Consider the following 25,110-nt stretch of genomic DNA (forward strand, 5'->3'; position numbering starts at 1 on the left):
TAGTTTAAATCTCTAGAAAAGGCTATTGTTCATGAGTGTTTTGTGTTTGCAGATGATGGGACTTAAGGGTCTATATTCTTACCTCTTTCTTGATTTTTAATCATGCGATTATTTAATTGTCCCTGCAGGATTGGCTGGAAAGGTTATTTTTACCCTCACTAAGGTATCTTATTCTCCTGGGTAAGAAAAAGAATGCAAGGATTTATATCTTTTTTTTCCTGTGTTTCTCAAATATAGATTTCATGCATTAGTTTTATATGTATGACAATTAAATCAACATATTATTTATTCTTTATTTAATCTATTATTTATATACATAGTGTGTTATATAGATTCCATATAGTCATAGTACATGTTAAATATGAACATGTCAGTTCATATCTGCATGGACTTATATATGTGTTAATTATAGACACACAAGCACACACAATCTTTTTGCCAATCATGGTGACTCAGGTTTGTAAGTCTGGGATCCCAGTACTAGTGAGCCTGGGGCAATAAGATCATGACAAATTTGAGGCTATTTTATATAACATAGTCACTTTGAGGCCAGTCTGAGCTACACAGAAAGATCCTGCTTCACAACATTGAGACAAATTTTTTTATACACAAATACTTCAGTATCTTTATAATTCTCCCATGTGTTCTGAAATTGAATAGTGACGTTTTCCCAATTTATTAGTTTTGACATTTGTTTGTCCATTGCTGGTGAATTTTAGGTATAGTTTCTCAATTTCTGCAAAAAAATGATTGTTGGTTTGTATAGAAACTGGATTGAATTTATTGTTCAATTTAGAAAGAATTATCATCTTATTAGGAGTGAAGATTTTTAATACATGAAATAGTTTTTAATTTATATATCTATTATTTGTTTTAGTAATACTTTGTAGTTTTCAGTGCTTGTATCTTGCATTTTCAAACTATATTCCTATGTATTGTATTCTTCTGATACTAGAATGAATAAGATTATATTATTTAATTTTTTTTGAGGCAAAGACTTTCTATGTAGCCCAGGCTGATTTTAATCCAACCCCCTCTTTCTTTACCTTCGGGGCTCTGTAGTGTAATATTATCAGTGAAAACCCAAGTAGGGGCAGTTGTCACCTCCTAGTCAAAAGAGTGGAATCTACCTCTGTGTGGGGATAGACCATTGTCTCTTATTTATTTATTTATTTATTTAATAAAGATTTCTGCCTCCTCCCCGCCACCGCCTCCCATTCCCCCCCCCTCCGATCAAGTCCCCCTCCCTCATCAGCCCAAAGAGCAATCAGGGTTTCTTGACCTGTGGGAAGTCCAAGGACCACCCACCTCCATCCAGGTCTAGTAAGGTGAGCATCCAAACTGCCTAGGCTCCCACAAACCCAGTATGTGCAGTAGGATCAAAAACCCATTGCCATTGTTCTTGAGTTCTCATTGTCCACTATGTTCAGCAAGTCCGGTTTTATCTTCCCTTAAGAGTTAATCCACTCCAGCAAAGGCTATCATTGGTGTTTTTGATTTTAGCCATTCTGACAGATGTAAGATGATATCTCAAAGTTGTTTTGATTTGCATTTCCCTGATTGCTAAGGAGGTTGAGCATGACCTTAAGTGTCTTTTGGCCATTTGAACTTCTCCTGTTGAGAATTCTCTGTTCAGTTCAGTGCCCCATTTTTTAATTGAGTTAATTAGTATTTTAAAGTCTAGTTTCCTGAGTTCTCTATATATTTTGGAGATCAGACCTTTGTCTGTTGCGGGGTTGGTGAAGATATTCTCCCAGTCAGTAGGTTGCCTTTTTGTTTTAGTGACAGTGTCCTTTGCTTTACAGAAGCTTCTCAGTTTTAGTAGGTCCCATTTATTCAATGTTGCCCTTAATGTCTGTGCTGCTGGGGTTATACATAGGAAGCGATCTCCTGTGCCCATCTGTTGTAGGGTACTTCCCCCTTTCTCTTCTATCAGGTTCAGTGTGTTCAGATTGATATTGAGGTCTTTGATCCATTTGGACTTGAATTTTGTGCATGGTGATAGATATGGGTCTATTTTCATTCTTCTACAGGTTGACAATAGCCTTTGCTGGAGAGGTTGTGGAGTAAGGGGCACACTCATCCATTGCTGGTGGGAATGCAAACTTGTGCAACCACTTTGGAAAGCAGTGTGGTGGTTTCTCAGGAAATTCGGGATCAACCTACCCCTGGACCCAGCAATAACACTCCTGGGAATATACCCAAGAGATGCCCGATCATATGACAAAAGCATTTGTTCAACTATGTTCATAGCAGTATTATTTGTAATAGCCAGAACCTGGAAACAACCGAAATGTCCTTCAATGGAAGAATGGATGAAGAAAGTGTGGAATATATACACATTAGAGTACTATGCTGCCGTAAAAAACAATGACTTCTCGAATTTTGTATGCAAATGGATGGAAATAGAAAACACTATCCTGAATGAGGTAACCCAGACCCAAAAAGATGAACATGGGAAATCCTCACTCATAATTGGATTCTAGCCATAAATAAAGGTCACAGAGTCTATAATTGGTGATCCTAAAGAAGCTAAATAAGAAGGTGAACCCAAAGAAAAATATATAGTGATCCTCCTGGCTATGGGAAGTAGTCAAAATTGCCGGGGGAAAACTTGGGATCTTGGGGGTGGGGTGGGATGGGGGTAAGGGGAGATGGGGAGAGAAAAGTGAGAAGGGGAGGATGGGGGGAACTTGGGGAAACAGGATGATTGGGATAAAGGAAGGTTGGATAGGGGAGCAGGGAAGCACAAATCTTAGTTAACGGAGCCACCTTAGGGTTGGCAAGAGACTTGAACCTAGAGTGGCTCCCAGGAGCCCAAGGCGATGTCTCCAGTTAGTTCCTTGGGCAGCTGAGGATAGGGAATCTGAAATGACCCTATCCTATAGCAATACTGACGAATATCTTGCATATTACCATAGAACCTTCATCTGGTGATGGATGGAGATAGAGACAGAGACCCACACTGGAGCACCGGACTGAGATCCCAAGGTCCCAATGAGGAGCAGAAGGAGGGAGAACATGAGCAAGGAAGTCAGGACCACGAGGGGTGCACCCACCCACTGAGACAGTGGGGCTGATCTATTGGGAGCTCACCAAGGCCAGCTGGACTGTGACTGAAAAAGCATGGGATAAAACCGGACTCTCTGAACATGGCGAACAATGAGGGCTGATGAGAAGCCAAGGACAATGGCATGGGGTTTTGATCCTACTTCATGTTCTGGCTTTGTGGGAGCCTAGCCAGTTTGGATGTTCACCTTCCTAGACGTGGACGGAGCGGGGAGGACCTTGCACTTTCCACAGGGCAGGGAACCCTGACTGCTCTTTGGACTGGAGAGGGTGGGGGAGAGGAGTGAGAGGAGGGGGAGAAGGGTGGGAGGAGGGGGAGGGAAATGGGAGGCTGAGAGGAGGCAGAAACTTTCTTTTTCTTTTTCTCAATAAAAAATTAAAAAAAAAAAAGAAGAGTTAATCCACTTAGGCTGGCTAATCACCTAACGAAGGAATCTGGCTCTGAGGAAAATGACCCACCTTAAACCATGCTAAGAAGATAGGAGGACTAAATATCTCTGTAAGGACATATTTACTTTTCCTTTTCAGAGTTCCTACCCCCTAGTTCCGTCTCTTATGCAGGCCAAGCATGCACTTGGGTAAATCAGCCAGCTTCTCTGAATTACTCAGAGAAATGCAATTGTTTCTTTTTCTCTTTTTAAAACATGTTTTCCCTAACAATTGGGCTTTATTTTCTCTAAAGTTCCCCTCCCTGCCATGTGGCTGCTTATCTATGTGACTGGCTTCCTTGATGGCTTAATTCAAGCACTGTGACTTTTTTTTTCTTGAGTTTTTGCCTCCTTTTGTCTTTATTTGTAAAACAATTAAATTTAGCTCAATAGAAGATAAAATTGATATAGAGCTTTTATTTGTTCTATTTTTTTTTACTATTTCTATTGCTGTGTGACAAATTACTGTGCTTAAAGACTTAAAGCATAGTTAATGTTTTCCAGTTTTATCGGTCAGTGGTCTGACTTGGGTGCTTTCTGGAGGCCTCGAGGGGTGGGAGAATCTGTGACTTTTCATTGCCTGGTTTCTTTTTTATTTTTATTTATTTATTAAAGATTTCTGCCTCTTGCCCGCCACCGCCTCCCATTTCCCTCCCCCTCTCCCAATCAAGTCCTCCTCCCTAGTCAGCCTGAAGAGCAATCAGGGTTGGTGGGAATGCAAACTTGTGCAACCACTTTGGAAAGCAGTGTGGTGGTTTCTCAGGAAATTCGGGATCAACCTACCCCTGGACCCAGCAATAACACTCCTGGGAATATACTCAAGTTAGGCCCTATCATACAACAAAAGTATATGCTCTACTATGTTCATAGCAGCATTGTTTGTAATAGCCAGAACCTGGAAACAACCCAGATGCCCTTCAATGGAAGAATGGATGAAGAAAGTATGGAATATATACATATTAGAGTACAACTCAGCAGTAAAAACAAGGACTTCTTGAATTTTGCATGCAAATGGTCGGAAATAGAAAACACTATCCTGAGTGAGGTAAGCCAGACCCAAAAAGAGGAACATGGGATGTACTCACTCATATTTAGTTTCTAGCCATAAATAAAGGACATTGTGCCTATAATTCGTGATCCTAGAGTAGCTAAATAAGAAGGTGAACCCAAAGAAAAACATATAGGTATCCTCCTGAATATTAACCTTCATCAGGCGATGAAAGGAGACAGAGACCCACATTGGAGCACCGAACTGGAATCTCAAGGTCCAAATCAGGAGGAGAATGAGAGAGAGCACCAGCAAGGAACTCAAGACCGCGAAGGGTGCACCCACACACTGAGACAATGGGGATGTTCTATCGGGAACTCACCAAGGCCAGCTGGCCTGGGTCTGAAAAAGCATGGGATAAAACCGGACTCGCTGAACATAGTGGACAATGCGGACTACTGAGAACTCAAGAACAATGGCAATGGGTTTTTGATCCTACTGCACGTACGTACTGGCTTTGTGGGAGCCTAGGCAGTTTGGATGCTCACCTTACTAGACCTGGATGGAGGTGGGTGGTCCTTGGACTTCCCACAGGGTAGGGAACCCTGAAGCACTGTGACTTTTCTCTTCTCCAGACAGTTGCTGACACTCAGAGCTCTACTGCCCTGGGGTTTCTCAAACTCAAATAAGACTGCACTCAAGTTTCCAGTTGAGTTTTTCAATTCCTTTATTAAAAATATCGAGATCCCCACGGGGACCCCCATTTCCCCAGTATTGTTTGGTGATCATTTTTTTCAATAACACTGGCCCATCAAAGATGGAACTTTTCTGAGTTTTGTTTTTTTCTAAAATGCATTACATAGTATGTAAATTGATTTACTTACTTAGTGTCACTACTTATTAGCCCCAATATGTTTGCACATGTTCCCTGAAAAGATTCACACTTAGATTCATGACCTCCTCTGTCTCTCTTTCTCTACTACATTGATGTCACATTGATGAATATAAGAGATAAATAGATATCCTTGCTTGCTCTATGATCTTAAGACTCAGGAGTATTGTGAGAACAATCATCCAAGTCATTAGCTGTGAATTATTCAGTTACCATTTGTCAACTTGCAAACACTCTGTTTTTAAGTATTTATTAAAAAGAATTAGCCATAATTGAATGCCGAATTTTGTCAAACAACTTTTCTGCAGCAATTGAGGTGATTTTTGTTTCCTTTATCTTGCTAATGCAGTCATTCATTCACTGGTTTTTTTGGATGTAATGTCAACATTTCTCTTCTTGGCTACACCCATTTGATCTAGTGATATATAATTTTCATGGTATTGGTTTCAGAGGATCAACACATTCTTAAAGATTTTTCCATCATGTTAATAAAGAATTTTTCTACAGTTCCTTCTGTGTATGGTACACTGCTGTAACCTTGTGAGCATGACAATCAATGGAAAACTAAATTGGGAAGTGTTCCTTTTTGCCAACTTTCTCCTGAGTCAGTTTGTGAAGAAGTGTTATTATTCTTTTAATTATATCAGATAACTCACCAGGGAAAGCACACAGCCTGGCTTTTATTTGTAAAAGAAAAAAAAATGTTTCACATATTATGATGAACCAGGCTGCCTCCATCTCAGGCATGAAAACTGTCTTTTTTTTTAATTTAAATTTATTTATTTATTAAGGATTTCTGCTTCGTCCCCGGAACTGCTTCCCATTTCCCTCCCCCTCCCCCGATCAAGTCCCCCTCCCTCATCTGCTTGAAGAGCAATCAGGGTTCCCTGACCTGTGGGAAGCCCAAGGACTGCCCACCTCTATCCAGGTATCGTAAGGTGAGCATCCAAACTGCCTAGGCTCCCCCAAAGCCAGTACGTGCAGTAGGATCAAAAACCCACTGCAATTGTTCTTGAATTCTCAGTATTCCTCATTGTCCGCTATGCTCAGCTAGTCCGGATTTATCCCATGCTTTTTCAGACCTAGGCCAGCTGGCCTTGGTGAGATCCCAATAGAACATCCCCATTGTCTTAGTGTGTGGGTGAAAGTAAAGACAAACGAGGCGCATTCCTGTTTCTGAGTCAATCTGTTTCTCAAGGATTGGGCTATGCCCCACATGTAACTTTATCTACCAATGGTTCTGTACTGCCTATTCCAGGAAATGGTAACCATGTATTTATCTTAAAGCATTGCAACCCTACCTTGGTATCAAAAGGATATGATATTATAACCACCTGTTGTTGTAACTACCGTGTTTTGACCACCTTGTTATGTTCTGTTTCTATAACCATGACTGCTTGTCTGCCAAATCCTCCATTTGGAAACCCCCTACCCCTGAGCCATAAAAACATTTGAGTTGGGCATGACTTTAATCCCAGTACTTGGGGGGCAGAGGCAGGTGGATCTCTATGAGTTCTACTACATACTACATAGTGAGTTTGTATTACAGTCAGAGTCATGTAATGAGACCCTGTCCCAAGACAAAAAGCAAGAAACAACCAACAAAACAAAACCACCCTATCTTCTATACATCCAAGGATGATTTCTTGAACCCCACCATATTGGGGAGGCATTTATAATCATGAATAATAGTTCTTGCTTTAATTAATTTGGCTATGGTTATTGGTGGTATCCTCACATGTTTGAGATAAACATTAATTGCAATTTTTGTGATTTTTTTAAAATTATTTGTCCATTTTTCCAAGTTTTCTAACATATTGTTCCAAGGCTTTCCATCATATTGATCTGTGATTATTGTGCAACTTGGTGGGTTGTTAGTAGCATTCATATGTCATTCTTCAAGTCTAGTGAAGGCTGTATTAATTTTATTGTTTCAACAATTAACAACTCTGTGTAATGTAATGACTCTCTCATATGTATTCGTATCTTCTATTTAATTGAGTTCTGCTTACATTTTATTGGGTTTTATGTTCTACATGCTTTTGTATGACCTGTTGTTCTGGTATTACTGTCCTACAGGCAGATGTTTATAGTTTACGCTACTGACCTGAGAGATGAAGTTTCTTCTAAGCACTATTGTAGTTTATAGCTGCCTCAGCAATTAAAGCAGGTGCTTTTCATTTTGTACCAGTTGCAGGTATGTCCTAAAATCTCTGTGGTTTCTTCTTGTGGTTCACAGGTGATCAAAAGTATCACGGTTTGATTACCTAATGTTTTCAGACTCCCTAGGTTGTCTGCTGCTGTTAATTCTAATGTGATTCTGTTGAATTCTGTTGTGTTTGTGTGCTTGTGTCTGGAATGCTTAGTGGGAATTTTCCTACGGCTTAGTAATTGGTTTCTCCTATGGCACACTTATCTGCAGTCAACAAAATGAGGACCTCTAATTGGGCAGTGTATTCATACCTCCTGCAGCTGGTATAAGTCTCTCATAACCTTGATAATTTTCTGTCTGGATTGTCTATTAAATATTGCATACTGAAATTTGTAAATACAATGATTTATTCTTCTATTTATCTTTGAATTCTTCAAACTTATGTATTTTGGGCTTTACTGATAAGAACATATATACATTTTGTTTTCTCTGTTTCCTGTGTTTGGTCTCTATTTCTGCTTAAAGGCCATTTTTAAAGTTATGTGTTCTTGTGGTTCATGCTCATTTTCTTTGTTGATTCTCTCAGTGACATAGAAATTACAAGAGGTGCCTTTGATTATAACAATGAACTCCATGTTAGTACTCATTCACTTTCAGTGGAGAACTCAATCTGAAGGTCCACAGCTCCTGTTCCTAACACCTATTCTAAGCGTGGAGAACTTCATTAAGCTGTATAGACTTTGGGTCTCGCTCATTTTGGTGTGCAATGTTTTTACTGACTTGCAAACTTTTCTATAATAAAAGTTCATAACATTTTTAAAAATAAACAAAAATACTAGCTTATTTAATTCTGAGATGAGGAATTCTTTTCTCCTTTGATTTTATCTCTCTACTATGTAAACTAAAGATGGGTTCTGTAATGGGACTACAGTGTGAGAAGACAGTCATAGAAGTCTGGTATGTTGATGGGAACCTCCTTCAGCCAATGGCCTTTAAGAGATTGGACCAGGTTGGGGCGTAACTTAGGGTACCAAAACGCTGTGGTCCTGCCCTGCTGGGTCTCTTCTTACCACGACCCACACCTGGATGTTGGACCTCGTTCCTATTTCTTTGCTGTAATCCGTGAGTTCCCTTTTATAAATAAAAGCCTTAGAATACTCTATTCTGAGTTATCTTGGAATTATTTGACGCTCATTCCCCCCATTTCACGTGTTCTGCATCACTATGTAAAATGTATTGAGAATAGACACCTCTCTGATGAGTAGAAAAGACACCAGTATTCAGAGGCTTTGGAATCTCCTGGATCTATTTCTGTCCTTTCTCTCTGCTCAGTTTTAATGCATTAGAACCATAGATACTTCCCAGACAAATGTATTGTATGCATTTTCTCATGATACATGGTGGCTGGGAGCCGCATTTACCTTGTTAATAGTGTTATTTGAAATGCATTCTTTTAATAAAGTTTATCTTATCACCTTTTCCATATAGCTGGTGATTTTAGTGCTCTGCTATTTCTCACCTGTTGAACATCATGAAGATGTATTTCCCTCTAAAATTATTAGTTTCAACTTCCATATTTAAATCTCAAGTCTTGGGAATTCCGTCTCTGTTTTTCTCCTCTTCCCTATATAGTCTGAGGAAATAATTTAGACTTTTTTTTTTTTAACTCATCTGCTATTCAGTTAGTGAAACATCAATTTTTGGATGGATCTCAGGATTGACTGAGTTGCATAGTGCTGTAGAATAACCCTTATGTATACTGTGCATATGTTTTACTCTCATAGGTTATTTAAAAAGCCAGTTTGACCTACAGCAAGGCATAATAAGGCTAGGCAGGAAAGTCAAACTGAAAATACAGCAGGTAAGAATGGCAGAGTCAAGGAGCTGCAAGCCATCTGCCAAAAGAACAAGACATGCTAAAAGACAAGTAAAGCACGGAGACATGTGACAAAATATAGATTAATAGAAGTGGATTAATTTAAGTTATAAGAACTAGTTAGTAATAAGCCTGAGCTATAGGCTGAGTATTTTGTAATTAATATGAGCTTTTGTGTGTTTATTTATGATTAGGCAGTTCGGACAGAAAAGCTCCACCTCCATCTACGGCTTAGTATGTGATGTTTCCATCAATTTTCTCTCTCTATTTTGTTCTATTTGTCATCGTGAAACTTTGGGGCTACATAACAGTTTGCTAAAGTCTATGATGTTGAATAAATCCTCTTATCACTCTGTACACGCCCAGTTGTTCTTGCATGTTCACTGACTCTCAATTTTTGTTTGGTTTTTAGAAATAATATGGTGATTTTAAGAAAAAAGAGTAATTTTATTGAACTTCTATTGGGTCAGTAGAAGTAGGATATACTTCTATTCATTTGATATCTATGATGTTATTTGAGAATGTTGTTTTGAATTCATTTCTATGTGTTTATTAGGGCTATATGGAAAAAAATTCTTATTGGTGGTATTGGGAATTGAGCCTGGGGCTCCAGGCACTGAACGCAAGAATTCTGCCACTGACCTATGTATCTCTATCCCTAGATTTATCTTTTGTATTGAGACAAAGTTGCTAAATTCCTCAGGCTAGTCTTGTACTTTTGTCTTTGCCTATTGGGTGGCTAGAGTTATAGGCCTAGGCCACCACTCCCAGCACATAGATGGGTGTTAAACAGTGACCTGATGAAGCTAACCTGGAAAACTATTATTACAACCAATTCATTCTGACATTTTAAAAATTTTAGAGGTTTTACAGATTTATCTGTGGACAGTAACAGAGAGTTCTTATGAGACTGGTATCATTGCTTTGGTAAAATTGTACAAAGATGTGACATTATGTCTTCTCCTTATGAGAGGCTCTGGATAGGAGCCCGAACACATCTGTTTTATTCCAGTCTCTCTTTCATTCTTCACCGTAGTTATATCGTGTTTTGAAATACTCAGAAAAACAAGCAAAACTTTGCCTTATTTTCTGTCAGTGCTTCTCACATATTCTATGACAGTATAGCTAATGATTTGAAATTTCAGTGTTTATCTTAAAATTCCATGTTTTACATGCTCATCCAAAAAACATCTATATTTTCTTATGAAAATAAACCTGCAAATAACTATTATGAAACAGCAATGAGACTTCAGGAAAGAAATAAGCATTATGTCCCATGCCTTTGTGCTTCTTGCATGAAAGAGGTTCTCCTCTTCCTGTTGCTGAGTCTCTCCGAGAAGCACAGTTAACCTGCATACCTGGCATCCTTCTTATTAGTTCTCCTCTTTGCAGCTGTACAGTGAGACCATAGCACACGTGCAGAGCTGTTGTGGGACATTTGCACACTGTGTGAAAGTTTAACACTATGATTGGTGTAATAAAAAGCTGAATGGCCAATGGCTAGGTAAGAGATATAGGCGGTGCTTCAGGGCGGAGAGAGAACTCTGGGAAAAAGAAGGCAAAACAGCCAGACAGATGCTGAGAAAGCAACATGGCCAAAATGGAGAGATGAGGTATGAGCTGCTTGACAGAATGTGGATAAAAATTAATGGGTTAATTTAAGTTATAAGAGCTAGTGAGACAAACCTAAGCTAAAGCTGAGCTTTCAGTGGACAAAGAAAGATTCAGTACATATGGCATCCAACGTGAGTACTTGAATGTCCAAACACAGGGCCTGAGAAAACAAAAAATGTTCCGGACAATGAGCCAGGTGTGGATTCCTAGTCCAGCAGTCTCTCAGGCAGGCCAGCGCTTGGTGGTGTACAGAGGTGCTGCTTCTGGTTGCTACCTGAGGGCTAGAGCGAGCCACCAATGTCATGCACTAAGCTGAGCCACATGGTGGCTGACTTGGCAGTTTAAGATTTGTCTCATACATTTAGAGAATGCTTCAGGTACTTAGTAAAGCCAGGTACAGACACAGAAAACCTCTAAAAAGGTATGTTTAAAAATGCACTTAGATGCTGAAGAAAGGAAAGGAAATGAGTATAGACAGTCATAGAAAAACATAGCTTAAAATAATGCATAGTCTGTAAAAAGAGTAAGTAATATAAAAAAATAAACTATGTAAAGATGAGAAATACACAGGATCTCTGGATTCTGCATGGTGCTTTGTTGACTTTAAACTTTTAAATGCTAATGTAAAAATATAATAGCTGCTGAGAGACATCAGATTATGGGAACTGCTAAATTAAAGTGACCTATTTATTTTACAAATGTCTTCAAACCGGGTAGTAGTGGTGCATGCCTTTAATCCCAGCGCTCTGGAGGCAGAGGTAGGAGGATCTCTGTGAGTTTGAGACCAGCCTGGTCTACAAAAGCTAGTTCCAGGACAGGCTCCAAAGCTACAGAGAAACCCTGTCTTGCAAAAACAAAAACAAAAAGAAAAAAGGAAAAAAAAAACAGAAGGTCTTCACTTCAAAATGAAAGACAGAAAATATGCTGCATTGGGGGAGATGTTATGCCTTTGTTTCCACTGGAAACAAAAAGTTATGGCTTACTTCAAAATTAATAAAGATCAGATTTGTTTGGGGAGAACTCTTAAGGCTCTTGGCTGCAGACATGAGGGAAAAAGCCAAGAAAGACTACAGGACAGGTGATGTGTGTGCTGATCCCTTGACATGAAAACAGCTGTGACACTGGATGAGACATGGTAAATCTTCTTGGCTATAGAATCCTCATGACTTATTGTAGCACAAATAATAAAACCCAGAGACAGATATTGGAGTTCAACCTGAAGATCAAAAAAGCAAAACAACCAGCAACTAGAGAGACCTTTTACCTCTACCAAGTCTTTAGACCAAAGGGCAGAGGCAAGTGGATGTCAGTGAATTTGAGGCCTGCCTGGTCTACAAAAGGAGTTCCAGGATAGCCAGGACTGTTACACAAATAAATCCTGTCTCGAAAAAAAAAAAAAGAATTGAATGACCAATAGCAAGGGAGGAGGTATAAACAGGACTTCCAAGCAGAGAAAGGAAGTACGAACAGATAATAGAGATGCTGAAGAGAATCCAACAAGACAGGAAGAGGAAACAGAAGGTTTCCTTTTCAAGATGAAAGAGAGGTAATGGCAATAGGCAGAACATAGATTAATATAGATGAGATAATGTAAATTATAAGAGCTAGTGGAACAAGCCTAAGTTAAGGCCAAGCTTTCATAATTAATAATACATCTCCATGTTGTTATTTGGGGCTGTAAAAAAGAAAGTTCATCTATACAAAACAGAGATATGATCACTGGTAGAAGCTGCATGCCTGTGTAATGTTGACAAACATGCCCATGATCAAGGTGCATAAAGGGCAGGATGCATCTGCCACTGGATAAAGCTGATACAATACAGCACCCTGTTTGTATAGAAGAGAGGGGTGGGAGGAAACAGTGCCACAATGCATTCCTTTTACTGAAAGAAAAGACCATTGAGAGACTGAGCTCCACAAGTCAACAAAGTGAATAGATTAAGGCATACTTGATTTATGATAATTTATTTATACTGCAGACATTCTTGGTTTTAAACTTCTGCTCTTTTGATGTAAGTGACTGACAGTCAGCAACTGAATTGCAATTTCCATTCTGCCAAGAGAGGAGCTGTTTAATGCTGTGGGTTAAGTTATGCCAGCATGAGGATAATGGGCAGCTCTGCAGAGATCAGGGTTAAACCTCACTGCTTCAACCAAGCTAAGTCTACCCAGATGTTTAATTTCATATACAGCATCCACTTTTGATATCCTATAATTAACTACATATAAGAAATAATCTCTTCTTACAAAACCATCATTTTTGTGTGTGGGAGGCAGGGCTGGACCACTGTAAATTATCCATTAACTTTGTCAGTTATCAGAGCATCCATCTCTGACAGACACAGATTTCATTTTCAAGCAAGCATTTTTCAGTCAGATTTGACACCCTGTCAAGGTCAGAATGTCTTAAAATGGAGACTTCAAAGTTAAGAATTCTCTGATGAATAAGGCAAAATCTCATCAGAGGTATACAGTTAGACACCTTTTAATGTATTAATATTTGTAGTCCTTGAAATAAGAAGTTATTGCTTTTCAGTTTAATTGACTCAAATGTCTTAATATGAAACTTTCCATAAATAAATCTAGTTTATAAAAATATCATCATACTTCTAGAAGTATTTAATAAGTCAAAAACCATGCCTTGACTTTATCTCTATTACCCCTAAAAGCACACAGGTAAACAAGCAATGGGTGAATATTTAAAGTGTACTATCAGGGCAGCCACCAAGAGGCCCTTTCCCAAGCCATCCTTCAATAATGCAGGCAAATCTCTGAGTTTATCTTATTTTATACCTCTTATTTTTGAAATACCTGTTGTTCACCCAAACAAAATTATATCTAAAACTATGAAAGATTGATTGCAGAAAAAGATAAATGACACTGAATATTTGTGGTTTTAAAATTTTAGTTTTATTTTTAATCGTGAGCTTGTGAGTGCTGGTGTATCAGAAATCAGAGGTATTGGATTCCCCTGGAGCTGGAGTTTCAGAAATCTACCTAAAGTGATTCTGGGAGTCAAACTGAGATCTAACTTTGGAAGAGTAGAACATGCTCATAACTGTTAAGTCACCTCTTAAGCCTAAATATTTTTGGCTAAAATTTGCAAAGTTTAGCATATCAACACATGACACTCAAATATCTTTCAAAGGTCTTTGAAAGATTTTGTCCCTTAACTGGAATAAATCCTATGGGAAAAACAAACCATAAAGAAATTTCTAGTCTGATAGCTCTTTATTGGTGATGGGAGGAAGGGAGGCTACTCTTGGACAAATGACCACATTACCAGTGCTATGGGGCCATGCATTTGCAGGGCTGTATTGTCGGGGGTGGGGAGTGAGCAAGACAATGGAAAACATGAACCAAACAAAGCAGAACATCAACAGCAGACAAATGTAGGGAGAGCAGCTAACTGGACATATATGTTAACTCTCCAATGGTCTGGATGTCTATTTTCACTCCCTGTGGAAAATACACAGGGATTGAAATTCTGACTTCCCATTTATTGAAGGCATGCCAGGTAGGATTCCAAGGTTAGCTAATGCGAACACATTGTTTGTAACTAACAAGAGAAACACTGACAATCTCTGGTACTTTGTTTACCAAGTATCTCAGGTGTCAGTGTTGGAGCCACTCACTGACTCATTAGGCTGGAGAAAGGTCTTTCTTCAGCCTCTCTCCCAGCAGGGAGCTGAAGCCATGCCAGCCAGCTTGGCTGCCATCTCCTCGCCATCTGAAGTCCTGACTGCTGCTCTTGGCCTTGCTGGTGTCATACCTTAACACACTGTCTCCAAGGATAATCTGCTGGCCTTGCCACCGCTTCTTTCTTCTTCAGTCTCTTACTGTCGATTTACACTAGTAAATTAAGTTATTTCAATTCCCCACACACTACTTCAGTGTTGTAACATTCTTTCTTTTGTTTATGGTTTTACATTTTAAATTAATATGTAATAGTTATGTCATTTCCCTCCTTCCCTTTCTTCCCTCCAGTCCTCCCAGTGTACTCCTCCTCTCCTCCTTTCAATGCATCCCATGTTCCCCCATGCTCAAATTTACAGTTTTTTTGTCTTTGGTAATTATTGTTACATACATATATGTAACATGTATGATGTCCATATATATGTATGTAAAGACAAATATCTTTATCTTTATCTATATCTATCGTCCTGAGTTCATTTTTGCCCTTTGTTTATACATGGTTTCATTCAGACCACTTTGCATTAGACAATCAGGAGCCTCAGCCCTTGGAGATTCTAATTCTTCTTCTTCCAGAGGTCATTAGTTTCCTGCAGTTCTGTTTTACATTCTTTCTTAAATGGACATACTTGAGGTGCTTTAGATCGTGGATTAAGAGGACTGACTGCTCTTCCAGAGGACCTGGGTTCAATTCCCAGCACCCACATAACAGCTCATATTTATCTGTGACTCCAGTTCCAGGGGACCTGACATGTTCTTCTGACCTCTGATGGTAACACACATGCGCACAAACATTATGTACACACAGGCACAATGTCCATACAAATACAAAAACAAAAACACTCTTGACCTTCCCAATTGTCTCCATTTTCATGAAATGAGATCACACATCATGGTGTCTTCATAAACACACCACCAGCTTCACATGGAACATTCTCGCCTTTTTCCTTGCACTCTGTCCATTTGCCCTCAGGACTGAACATACCGTCCTCCAAAGTTACTCATTTCTAACACAGTGACCTTGCCACTGGAAGGCTACCCAGCATCAACAGAAACTCCCTTTCCTCTTCAACTTATACATGTCAAGAGTTTCACAATGTGTCATAAGGAAGTTTAGGTATGTGCGTATACCTGGTCAAAGTTTTAATGATGTCCCAAGACTGTCAAAATTGAAACACAACTGATACTCCTATATAATCACGAATACAGATCTCACCTGCTGTTTCTAAAGCCAGAGAGTCATCATAGAGCCATCAAGCGTTTGTCCAGAAGCACACGTTTACAGACATCACAAATTAGCCCTGCAATACTCACATTTACACCCTAGACATGTATGATAAGCCATAAATCAACATCCTTGAGGAATCCCGATCTCTCCTATTAGGGGCAATACTGAGATACAGAACCACTGGTCAGATTTCCTATCTCTGTTCTCTTCAAAACTGTCTTCTATGTCTCCAATAATCATCTAACTAAGTTGTAATCCCCTGGCCCATTCTGGTGAGGATGCACCTTCATTAAACACCCTGTGGGAAAGTCACACCCTTATGGCCCTAATAGCTTCAGGTAAAAGAGTAATACTTCTTTGTAAGTTAGGTAAACATTCTTCCTTGACAAAGGTTTCCAGTTGCTTCCTTTCATAAAGCGGGTCTGGTGTTTGCTGTACCAAGGATGCTCCCCGAGAAAAAGAGAGACCTCTCTTCTTGTCTAATTTGCTTTTGAAAAATATTCAATTATGTTTCTACTTTAATTCTCTTAGTAATGAAAAGAAAATGAGAAAAACAAACATGTTTGATTTGTCTCGGAAACAGAAACAGCTTTGCAAGAACAAACAAAGTTAAATTAAAATAAGTAATTCTCCTCCATGGTAGAATTGAATTTTTCCCTCCAAATTTCATAACATCTATAAAACACAAAGCAGACACCACTGAGACTGAACATTTTGATTCACAGTAAGTATCACCTGCACCTACCCCTAACCTACTGGTGGTCTATATGGCAGGGCACAGACATGTCTACAAAAACTGTACATGGCCACATAGTTCACTGACAGAAGCAGAGCATGGCTGGGGCTGCAGGTCGCACTGTCCCGACGGGAGTTCCACCTACCGTTTTTGCAGATGGGGCAGCACTGATCAGGCTCGTACACGGGGTCCACACATTCCGTCTGGGGACACGCCGACACTGTGCACAGCACTTCACCATTGGCTTCACAGCGACACCGCTCACACGGAGACACCTGAGACACAAGCCCATGATCAGGGTCACACCTCCCACAGTCCTTACCCTATATCACCGTAGCTTTAATTTTAGGTATGAAGATAACCGGGAGTTTCAGGAATGACATGTTTAAGTGGCTAGGCACAGTATTTTTTCAAATGTGAACACAAGCTCCTGGTGTTGCCTTAGGCATAAATAAAAGCACTCACTGGGGCTACTCAGCCTCTCAGCTCTAGTCAGGGCAGCTCTCACTGAAGGGACTTCTTTGAAAGCATCCTTCTGAAGAAATATTTCTGTTGCTTCCGAAATCAAGTTACTACTGATTTCTTGCTCAGCAAAGCCTTACTTTTCCATAACTCTGTCAACTCTGCACTTAGTCTAACGTGGATTGTTCCCAGTATTTCTCAGAACAGGGCAGGAGGCAGAGAGAAAGGAAAGCACAAGACACGCCAGTCCTCTGAAGCCAGGAACCCCTTGCTAGAAACTGCATGACCTTGGTGTCCCAGAGGACACTAAGTGCCCTCCTGCTATGGATGATCCTGTTTAGTGGGAAGGAACCTAAGATTTAGAGGAATTAAACAATTTGCCTTCACCAGATATTCTAAGGAATTAAACCAATATGCTGACTATAGGTCCATGCTGACTTCCCCTTCTCCAGTGCTTTACAGGGTCACCCCTTTATGTCATCAGTGCTGCCATGTTCCTCTGGGAACCAAAGCTTTGAGAGGTGACAGGTCTCTGTCTGTCTGTCTCTTTCTCTCCATCTCTCTGTCCCCTGCCCCTCCCCTGTGTGATGTGTAATTCTCTTCTATATGTTATGATTACCACTGATTAATAAAGAAACTGCTTTGGGCCTATAGCAGGGCAGAATAGAGCTAGGTGGGAAAAACTAAAGTGAATGCTAGGAGAAAGAAGGCAGAGTCAGTAAGAATCCATGTAGCCACCATACCACCGGGGACAGATGAACCAGAACCATGCCAGTAAGACATAGCCATGTGGTGATACACAGATGAATAGAAATGGGTAAATTCAAGATTTAAGAGTTATCCAGAAATATGCATAAGCTAATAGGCCAAGCAGTGATTTAATTAATACAGTTTCTGAGTGATTATTTCAAGTCTCGGAAGCTGGAAACAAACAAGTGGCCTCCTCTAACACCTGTGTGTACGTGTGTGTGTGTGTGTGTGTGTGTGTGTGTGTGTGTGTGTGTCTGTTTGTCTGTCTCTCTCTCTCTCCTTCTCTGTCTCTTTGTGTATGGAAAGAGAGAGAGAGAGAGAGACAGAGAGAGAGAGACAGAGAGAGAAACAGGGGTAAACATTTCACAATAGCCCAGAATAAAATGTTAGCCTACTTTGCAAGTTAAAACAAAGTTTATCCCAATATAAATGCACAGTTTTAAGAAGTATTTTTGGCACAATATAGTGGGGGATTTTGCAATGTGAGTTTTTGTTGTTGTTGCTGTTTTCCTCAGTTTTTCCTGATTATAGCACTGCATCTCTGTCTCAAGAGCAGATGTACATAGCAAGCAACACGGAAAATATTCTAAGTTTTAGAAGCAAAGACCTTGAATTGCAAGAGAAGCAGCCAAGTGCATGTCAGATCCCTTTAACTGGAAGGACTTCAGGCAGAAGCCAAGGAGCCCAGATGGTGTGGATTAGGGATGCAGAGCTATGCTTCCCGAGGGAGCAGAAGTCAACCCCACTTACGGCAACAGAACTAGCAATGGGCAGGGAGGTCACGGATTTGCATATGTCCTTAGCAAGCTGCTCCATAGCTAGGAACCCACCCTTCACCCTGGCCATGCTCTAGGTAGAAAGGATAAAGCTCAACATGCGGTAGATTTAAAGGAGACAAAACGGGCCCTATGTCATGTCCAAGGCAAAATGTGCACTTGAAAATCAATATATAGGCAGGTGGCATTTGGTGAGTCCATTCTTCCACATAAGGCCACAACCTGACCTAGAAATGAAGTCCCATATCTCTAGCTCGACCTAAAACCACATGAGAGCTTCAGAGTACAACCTCAGAATACAAATGTGTAGATACACATTTAATCTGTTTTTTTTTCTTCTCAAAAGTCTCATGATTTCTCTAAAATTTGATGGCGGGTTTTACTCTAATTACATACAATGAAGTCTGGCTTGGCTCTATGGGGATTTGTTCATTTCTCAAAAATCAGAATGAATAGTCCATCAGGGTTACTATGAGTGTGTTTCTCTCCAGTCTTCCTTCTATCACCCAGATTTCCTGTCATCAGTTCCTACACTAAGGCTGTCTTCACTCCGATCCCACGCTCAGGCCACCCTAGCTCCGAGAAAGAGAGGGTAATGAGATAGAATTTCAATCTGTTGGTTCCCTGGGGTTCCCTATGCTCTGCTGGTACCTGCAGGGCAAGAGTTCTTCAGCAGGCTACAGGCCCCTAGTTCCTAAGATAGCAGTCTCTCATGTGTACTAATGGGGTTCCCACCTTGCCCAGGACCCAGCTTCACTTCAGAACTGCCTGCCCAGTGCTCATGTTCCTGTCTCCTGCAAGGCAATACAGTCTGACACTTCTTTCCAAATCACACACCTTCCTGACCACCTGGTTTCCATATTCCTCTGAGACCACCTGCCAGGCCCTCTTGCCACTCCCTGTGCTGATTCCTGGTCATAGATTAAGTTAAAACCAGTTAACCAATAGAACATCCCCATTGTCTCAGTGTGTGGGTGCACCCCTCGCAGTCCTGAGTTCCTTGCTCGTGCTCTCTCTCCATCTGCTCCTGATTTGGACCTTGAGATTTCAGTCCGGTGCTCCAATGTGGGTCTCTGTCTCTGTCTCCTTTCATCACCTGATGAAGGTTAATATTCAGGAGGGTGCCTATATGTTTTTCTTTGGGTTCACCTTCTTATTTAGCTTCTCTAGGATGACGAATTATAGGCTCACTAAGGCCAGCTGGCCCGGGTCTGAAAAAACATGGGATAAAACCGGACTCGCTGAACATAGCAGACAATGAGGACTACTGAGAACTCAAGAACAATGGCAGCAATGGGTTTTTGATTCTACTGCAAGTACTGGCTTTGTGGGAGCTTAGGCAGTTTGGATGCTCACCTTACTAGACCTGGATGGAGGTGGGTGATCTTTGGACTTCCCACAGGGCAGGGAACCCTGATTGCTCTTTGGGCTGACGAGGGAGGGGGACTTGATCGGGGGAGGGGGAGGAAAATGGGAGGCAAGGAGGCAGAAATCTTTAATAAATAAATAAATTTAAAAAAAAAAACCAACAAAAAAGACCCAGTTAACCAGGCATTCCTTGGACTAATGCTACCTCCTGATTGTCGAACCCAGTGGTGCTTATCATTCGAGTGTCTTGGCTTTCACTTTCCTACTCTTCACTTGTGAAGACCTGTGCTCCTTTTACATTTCATGCTGAATCAGCTGCTGCTGACTTTAGACCCAGCTGAGATATGTCCATCAAAGCATGGATAGAGCTGGGGTCTTTCCTCCAGTAAGCCATCACTTAACTTCATCCCGCGGGCTATTGTATGGTCTTCTTACAGTATATGAAATGTAGCTAAGTTTAAAAATAAAATTAATAAAACAAGACAAAGAAAATGGGAGCAAAACGAAACAAAACAAAAACCCAGGGTTCATGGGATCTCAGGCATCAACCAAGGAAATTGTCCCCAGGCTCAACCTCAGGATAGCACATTTTAAAAGTGGTCCCTCTGAGGCTGATGGGGACCCAGAGGGACTCAGGACTAGATCTTCTCACAGTTCGGGCTCTGACCCAGATTGACCATCTACCCTTTTAAACCCGACTCTGTTCAGCAGCCTCAGGCACATCAACAAACTAGGAGTGATCCCAATACATATCAATAAGAATAGTATAGTTTTTCCCAACTGGAAGTGAGAATGAAGACATTTTCTGTTCATGCCATGAATCCAGCTACAATTTCAAAAGTGTGAACTTCTTCTGCCACCTTTTGTGAGGGTGAGGATAAGATTTTTTTTGTGCATGTGTGTATGTGTGTGTGTGTATGTGTGTGTGTGTGTTGAGTGATGACCAAGTAGTGTAGCTGGACCTGGCCTCTACTGGAAGATCTCTATCTTTGTCCCTTGCCCACATGACTTTCTTGTTACCTAATGTGTGCTATGCTTGCAAGCAGCATCTCCTCATAGGAAATCAACGAAACATGCCCTAAATCCAAAGCAGAATATTTTCAGTAAAACAACTCTGACTACATAGACTACATCATAGACAAGAAAATGCAAATAAATACAGTAACTAAATGGTAATAAAAGCAGATCAGTCATAACTGGGGCTGCCCTCATAGCACTGGATAGTTACATGTGTGCCCTTGTCACATGCCCAGCAACAGCAGGGGCAACAAGCCCTGAGGCTGTATCTTTTGATTAAATAGAAGTGGGTGTGGTGGTTTGAAAGAAAATGGTCCCCAAAGGAAGTGGCACTATTAGGAGGTGTAGCCTTGTTAAAGGAAGTGTCATTGTGGGGGCGGGCTTTGAGGTCTTTTTCTGCTCAAGTTTCTCTCAGTGTGACACTGAGACAACTTTCTGTTTGCTGTGAAATATTAGTTGAGGATGTATTGCATTTGTTTATGCTGTGGAACATTTGTTTAAAGATGCAAAGATGCATTGCATTCTTTTATGTTGCATTTGTTTAACTCTGTGAAGCTGTGTTGCTTTGCCTGTCTAAAACATCTGATTGGTCTAATAAAGAGACGAACGGTCAATAGCTAGTCAGGAAAGGGATATGCAGGGCTGCCAGGCAGAGAGAATAAATAGGAGAAAAAGAAAGACAGGAGTGAAAAAAGGAGGAGAGAGGACACCAGGGGCCAGTCACCCAGCTACCCAGTAAAAGGGGGAAAAAGTATATAGAATAGATAAAGATAAAAGCCTAGAGGCAAAAGGTAGACAGGATGATTTAAAAAAAAGCTGGCTAGAAATAAGCTAAGCAAAACCCCGACATTCGGGAATAAGAATAAATCTCCATGTGATTATTCAGGGGCTGTGTGGTGGCTTCCCCAAAGAGTAAAGAGCACAAACAACAACAAAAAACCAACAACACCTGTTGTTTGCAAGATGTAGGACTTTCAGCTACTTCTCCAGTACCATGTCTACGTGCATGGGACCATGTCCCACCATAATGATAATGGACTGAACCTGTGAACTATAAGCATCAATTTAATGTTTTCCTTTATAAGAGTTGCCATGGCCATGGTTCTATTACTTCACAGCAATAGAAGCCCTAACTAGGACAGTGGACAACTGTAGCTGCTATGTGAAATTAGCCTCAAGTATAAAATGAAGACCACATGACTGAACACTGTACCTTTACACATAAACGAGGTGTCCCCCACATGACCTAATCACTTCCTACAAAACCTTACCTTTTAAAGAGTCTATCCATCACCACAATGAGGATCAGTTCTCAAACGTGTGTACCTCCCCAAGATGGCAATTTGTTTACATTTTATATTAATGAACTTGGGTCTGATTAGGTATCTATCTGAATGAAGTTCTGCCTTCGTTAGTTTGCAACTGAAATTCTAATTACTAATACCATAAAAAGGACCTTCAGAAAGCTTCTTAAATTTAAGTCCTGTTCTTGCTATGCCTCTAGCTTCTTTCCTGTGGAAAATGAGAAATCTTTTTTTTTCTACTCTCCCCCATTCTCTTTTGAGATAGGGTCTCACTATGTTGCCTTGGCTGTCTTGAAACTCACTGTGTAGACCAGACTGACCTTGAGCTTACAGAGACGCACCTGCCTCTGAGTGCTGGATCAAAGACATGCACTACCATGCCTAGCTGGAAAACAGATCTTTCCAGTCATTTCCTCCTGCCCCTTCCTGTCTGCACCACAACATTCTCTCAGCACACCACAATTGACCTCTGCTCGGGAATACAGTACTCATTTCTCAATCCAATACGAATGCATCTACCTGTTCTATGCTGCAAGAAAGGGGCATTGTCATAGAAGAGTGTTAAGAGTTGTGTGTTTCAACCACCCTGGTATAATTAGTTCCCTCTATTATATTCCTCATCCAAAGACTGTCACTGAGAACTTCTGGAGCGGGTACCATGAAATCGCATCGTGGCAAAAGGCAGCACTTTATGCCCAGGGACCAATTCTATGCTAAATGCAGATGCTAACTCAACAATAGACAAATAGGAAGGATGAAAATTCCAGAATGATTTCCCAAATGATTGTAATGTTTTGGTTAATGGGATTAATTTAAGTTGAGAGAAGTATGAGTTAAAAGGCTTCAGCTTAGATCATTCTCCACTAAAATTTCTCAGCATAGAATAAAGCCCCACGTCACCATTTATTTGATCAGTTTACCCATTTGTCTTCCCAAACTCCAAAGTGTTCATTCTGCAATTACACAAAACAAGGTTATCATGAAACAAAGAGATATAAATTCCCCCTTCTTTCCCAATCATTTCTTCTCTGAAACTATTTTATTTAGACTGTGGACTGTGGAGCAGAGGAGACCAAATGGACAAGAAGTCAAAGTTTGGGACACAGATTCATTATACAAAGAATGCTGCCCACAATAGGCTGGATGAACATAATTATAATGGAAATACACAATAGAAGGTCAGAGTTGGCATGCAGAGAGAAAGAAGATACAGACCCACCAGGGAATGAGATCTATGGTGAAGGACTTCATCCACTCATGGTCCTTACACAGTAATACAAGATCAGCCTGGATCTGCACTAACCAATGACAATGCATTCAATACTACTGCCCTACCCTGCTGAACCACACACACTGCATTACAAGGCTCAAAGACAATGCAGTCAGCCTTGCATTTGTTTTATCACTGCTGTGTGTCCAAGTCCATTACCACGAACAGAAAACTCAACTGATAGAGTATTGGAGGGTGAGCCACAGGTATCACTATTAGGAGGTGATGGACTTCTGGAGGTGGGTCTTGCGATAGCCTTGGGACCATTTGTGACGTATGGAACCACAGTCCCTTCCTCACTCTCGTTTACTCTCTGTCCCTGAAGTGAAGAGCTTTGCTCTCCGTCCCCTGCTCATGTGATTATGCGATGCCTTATCTTGGGCTCAAAAGCATCAGGGGCTGAAACCTCCAAAAGTGTAAGTTGAAAGAACCCCTCTTCTCCCGCCATCCAAGTACTAACCAGCCCCAGCCCTGCTTAGCTTCTGAGATCAGATGCCTTTGGGTGCATTCAGGGTGGTATAGCTATAAACAATCTCCTTTCTCTTTATAAGTGAATTGCCTTGGATATTTTGTTACAATGACAAACGTTAAATAATAGAATAGCAGCTTTTAGCTGATTGACTGCTGTTGGAGATGAAATGAATGAAGACACACAAAGCTTAATAGATTGTGGTTGTTGCAGTTGACACAATCATGATGGAACTATATATAGGCAAAAGTATCCAGAATATGCAAGAAATTCTATAAATCAACTGTGAATTATCTTTACAAGTCGAAAGGAAAAACCATCAAAACCAATGGCATGGCAAAGACAGTCTGAATGGTTAATTGATGTATGAAAGAATATGCCATATGATCAAAAATCTGGGATGCTCAAATCAAATGAGAACATATTTGGGGGCACTAAACTCACATGGTGAGAATGTAGAGAGTATCAAATTGGACAAACAAGAATTCTTATCTCTTCTGGCTTGCAAATGAAAATTAGGGCTTTGGGTTATGTTATACTGGAGGCAACCAGGGAGGGTTAAAGTGAGAGAAATTCTCCCAGGTTTTGCTTCTGCCTCCCTCCCATTCTTTGGGGACAGGGGAGATCAAGGACACTCTGCAGCTAATTCCAAAGGACTCTTTGAACTTCTCTCCCTGGCTGTCAGCTTGCCTACAAGATGAGGGAATTTGGGACTCCCTTTCATAAGCTTGCAGGATCTACTCTATAGATAGGCGATGCAGTTGTTCCGATTAGAAAGTCATAGCCACCCCTTGAGTCTACTGCAAAATGCCTTCCATCTGTGTATACAGCCAAGCCCAAGAGGGTGACCTTGTGGCAAGAGCTAAGTTGAGGCCAGAACCTTAGCAGTTGATAAAATAGAACTGAGAAAAGAGATGTCTGTTAATGAGAGACCTGATAAGCCCTGTGTCACAGTAATTATGAGAAATATGGGACACAACAAAAATAAAAGAATCACCATATATGAAACAAATATGTG

At 40.5% G+C, this 25,110-nt stretch overlaps 1 protein-coding gene across 1 annotated transcript in view; it reads right to left on the bottom strand.

Moving 5' to 3' along the window:
• Positions 1-25,110, bottom strand: part of Vwc2 (von Willebrand factor C domain containing 2) — a 153,541-nt gene that overhangs the window by 110,572 nt on the left and 17,859 nt on the right. Inside the window, exon 3 of the mRNA XM_041669424.1 lies at positions 16,822-16,951. Coding sequence (XP_041525358.1) covers positions 16,822-16,951 — 130 coding nt within the window. The remainder of the gene's footprint in view (positions 1-16,821; positions 16,952-25,110) is intronic.

This window comes from Microtus oregoni, unplaced genomic scaffold (genome assembly GCF_018167655.1).
Source record: "Microtus oregoni isolate MIOR12 unplaced genomic scaffold, Mior012 000019F_ref0000042, whole genome shotgun sequence".
Classification (NCBI taxonomy): Eukaryota; Metazoa; Chordata; class Mammalia; order Rodentia; family Cricetidae; genus Microtus; species Microtus oregoni.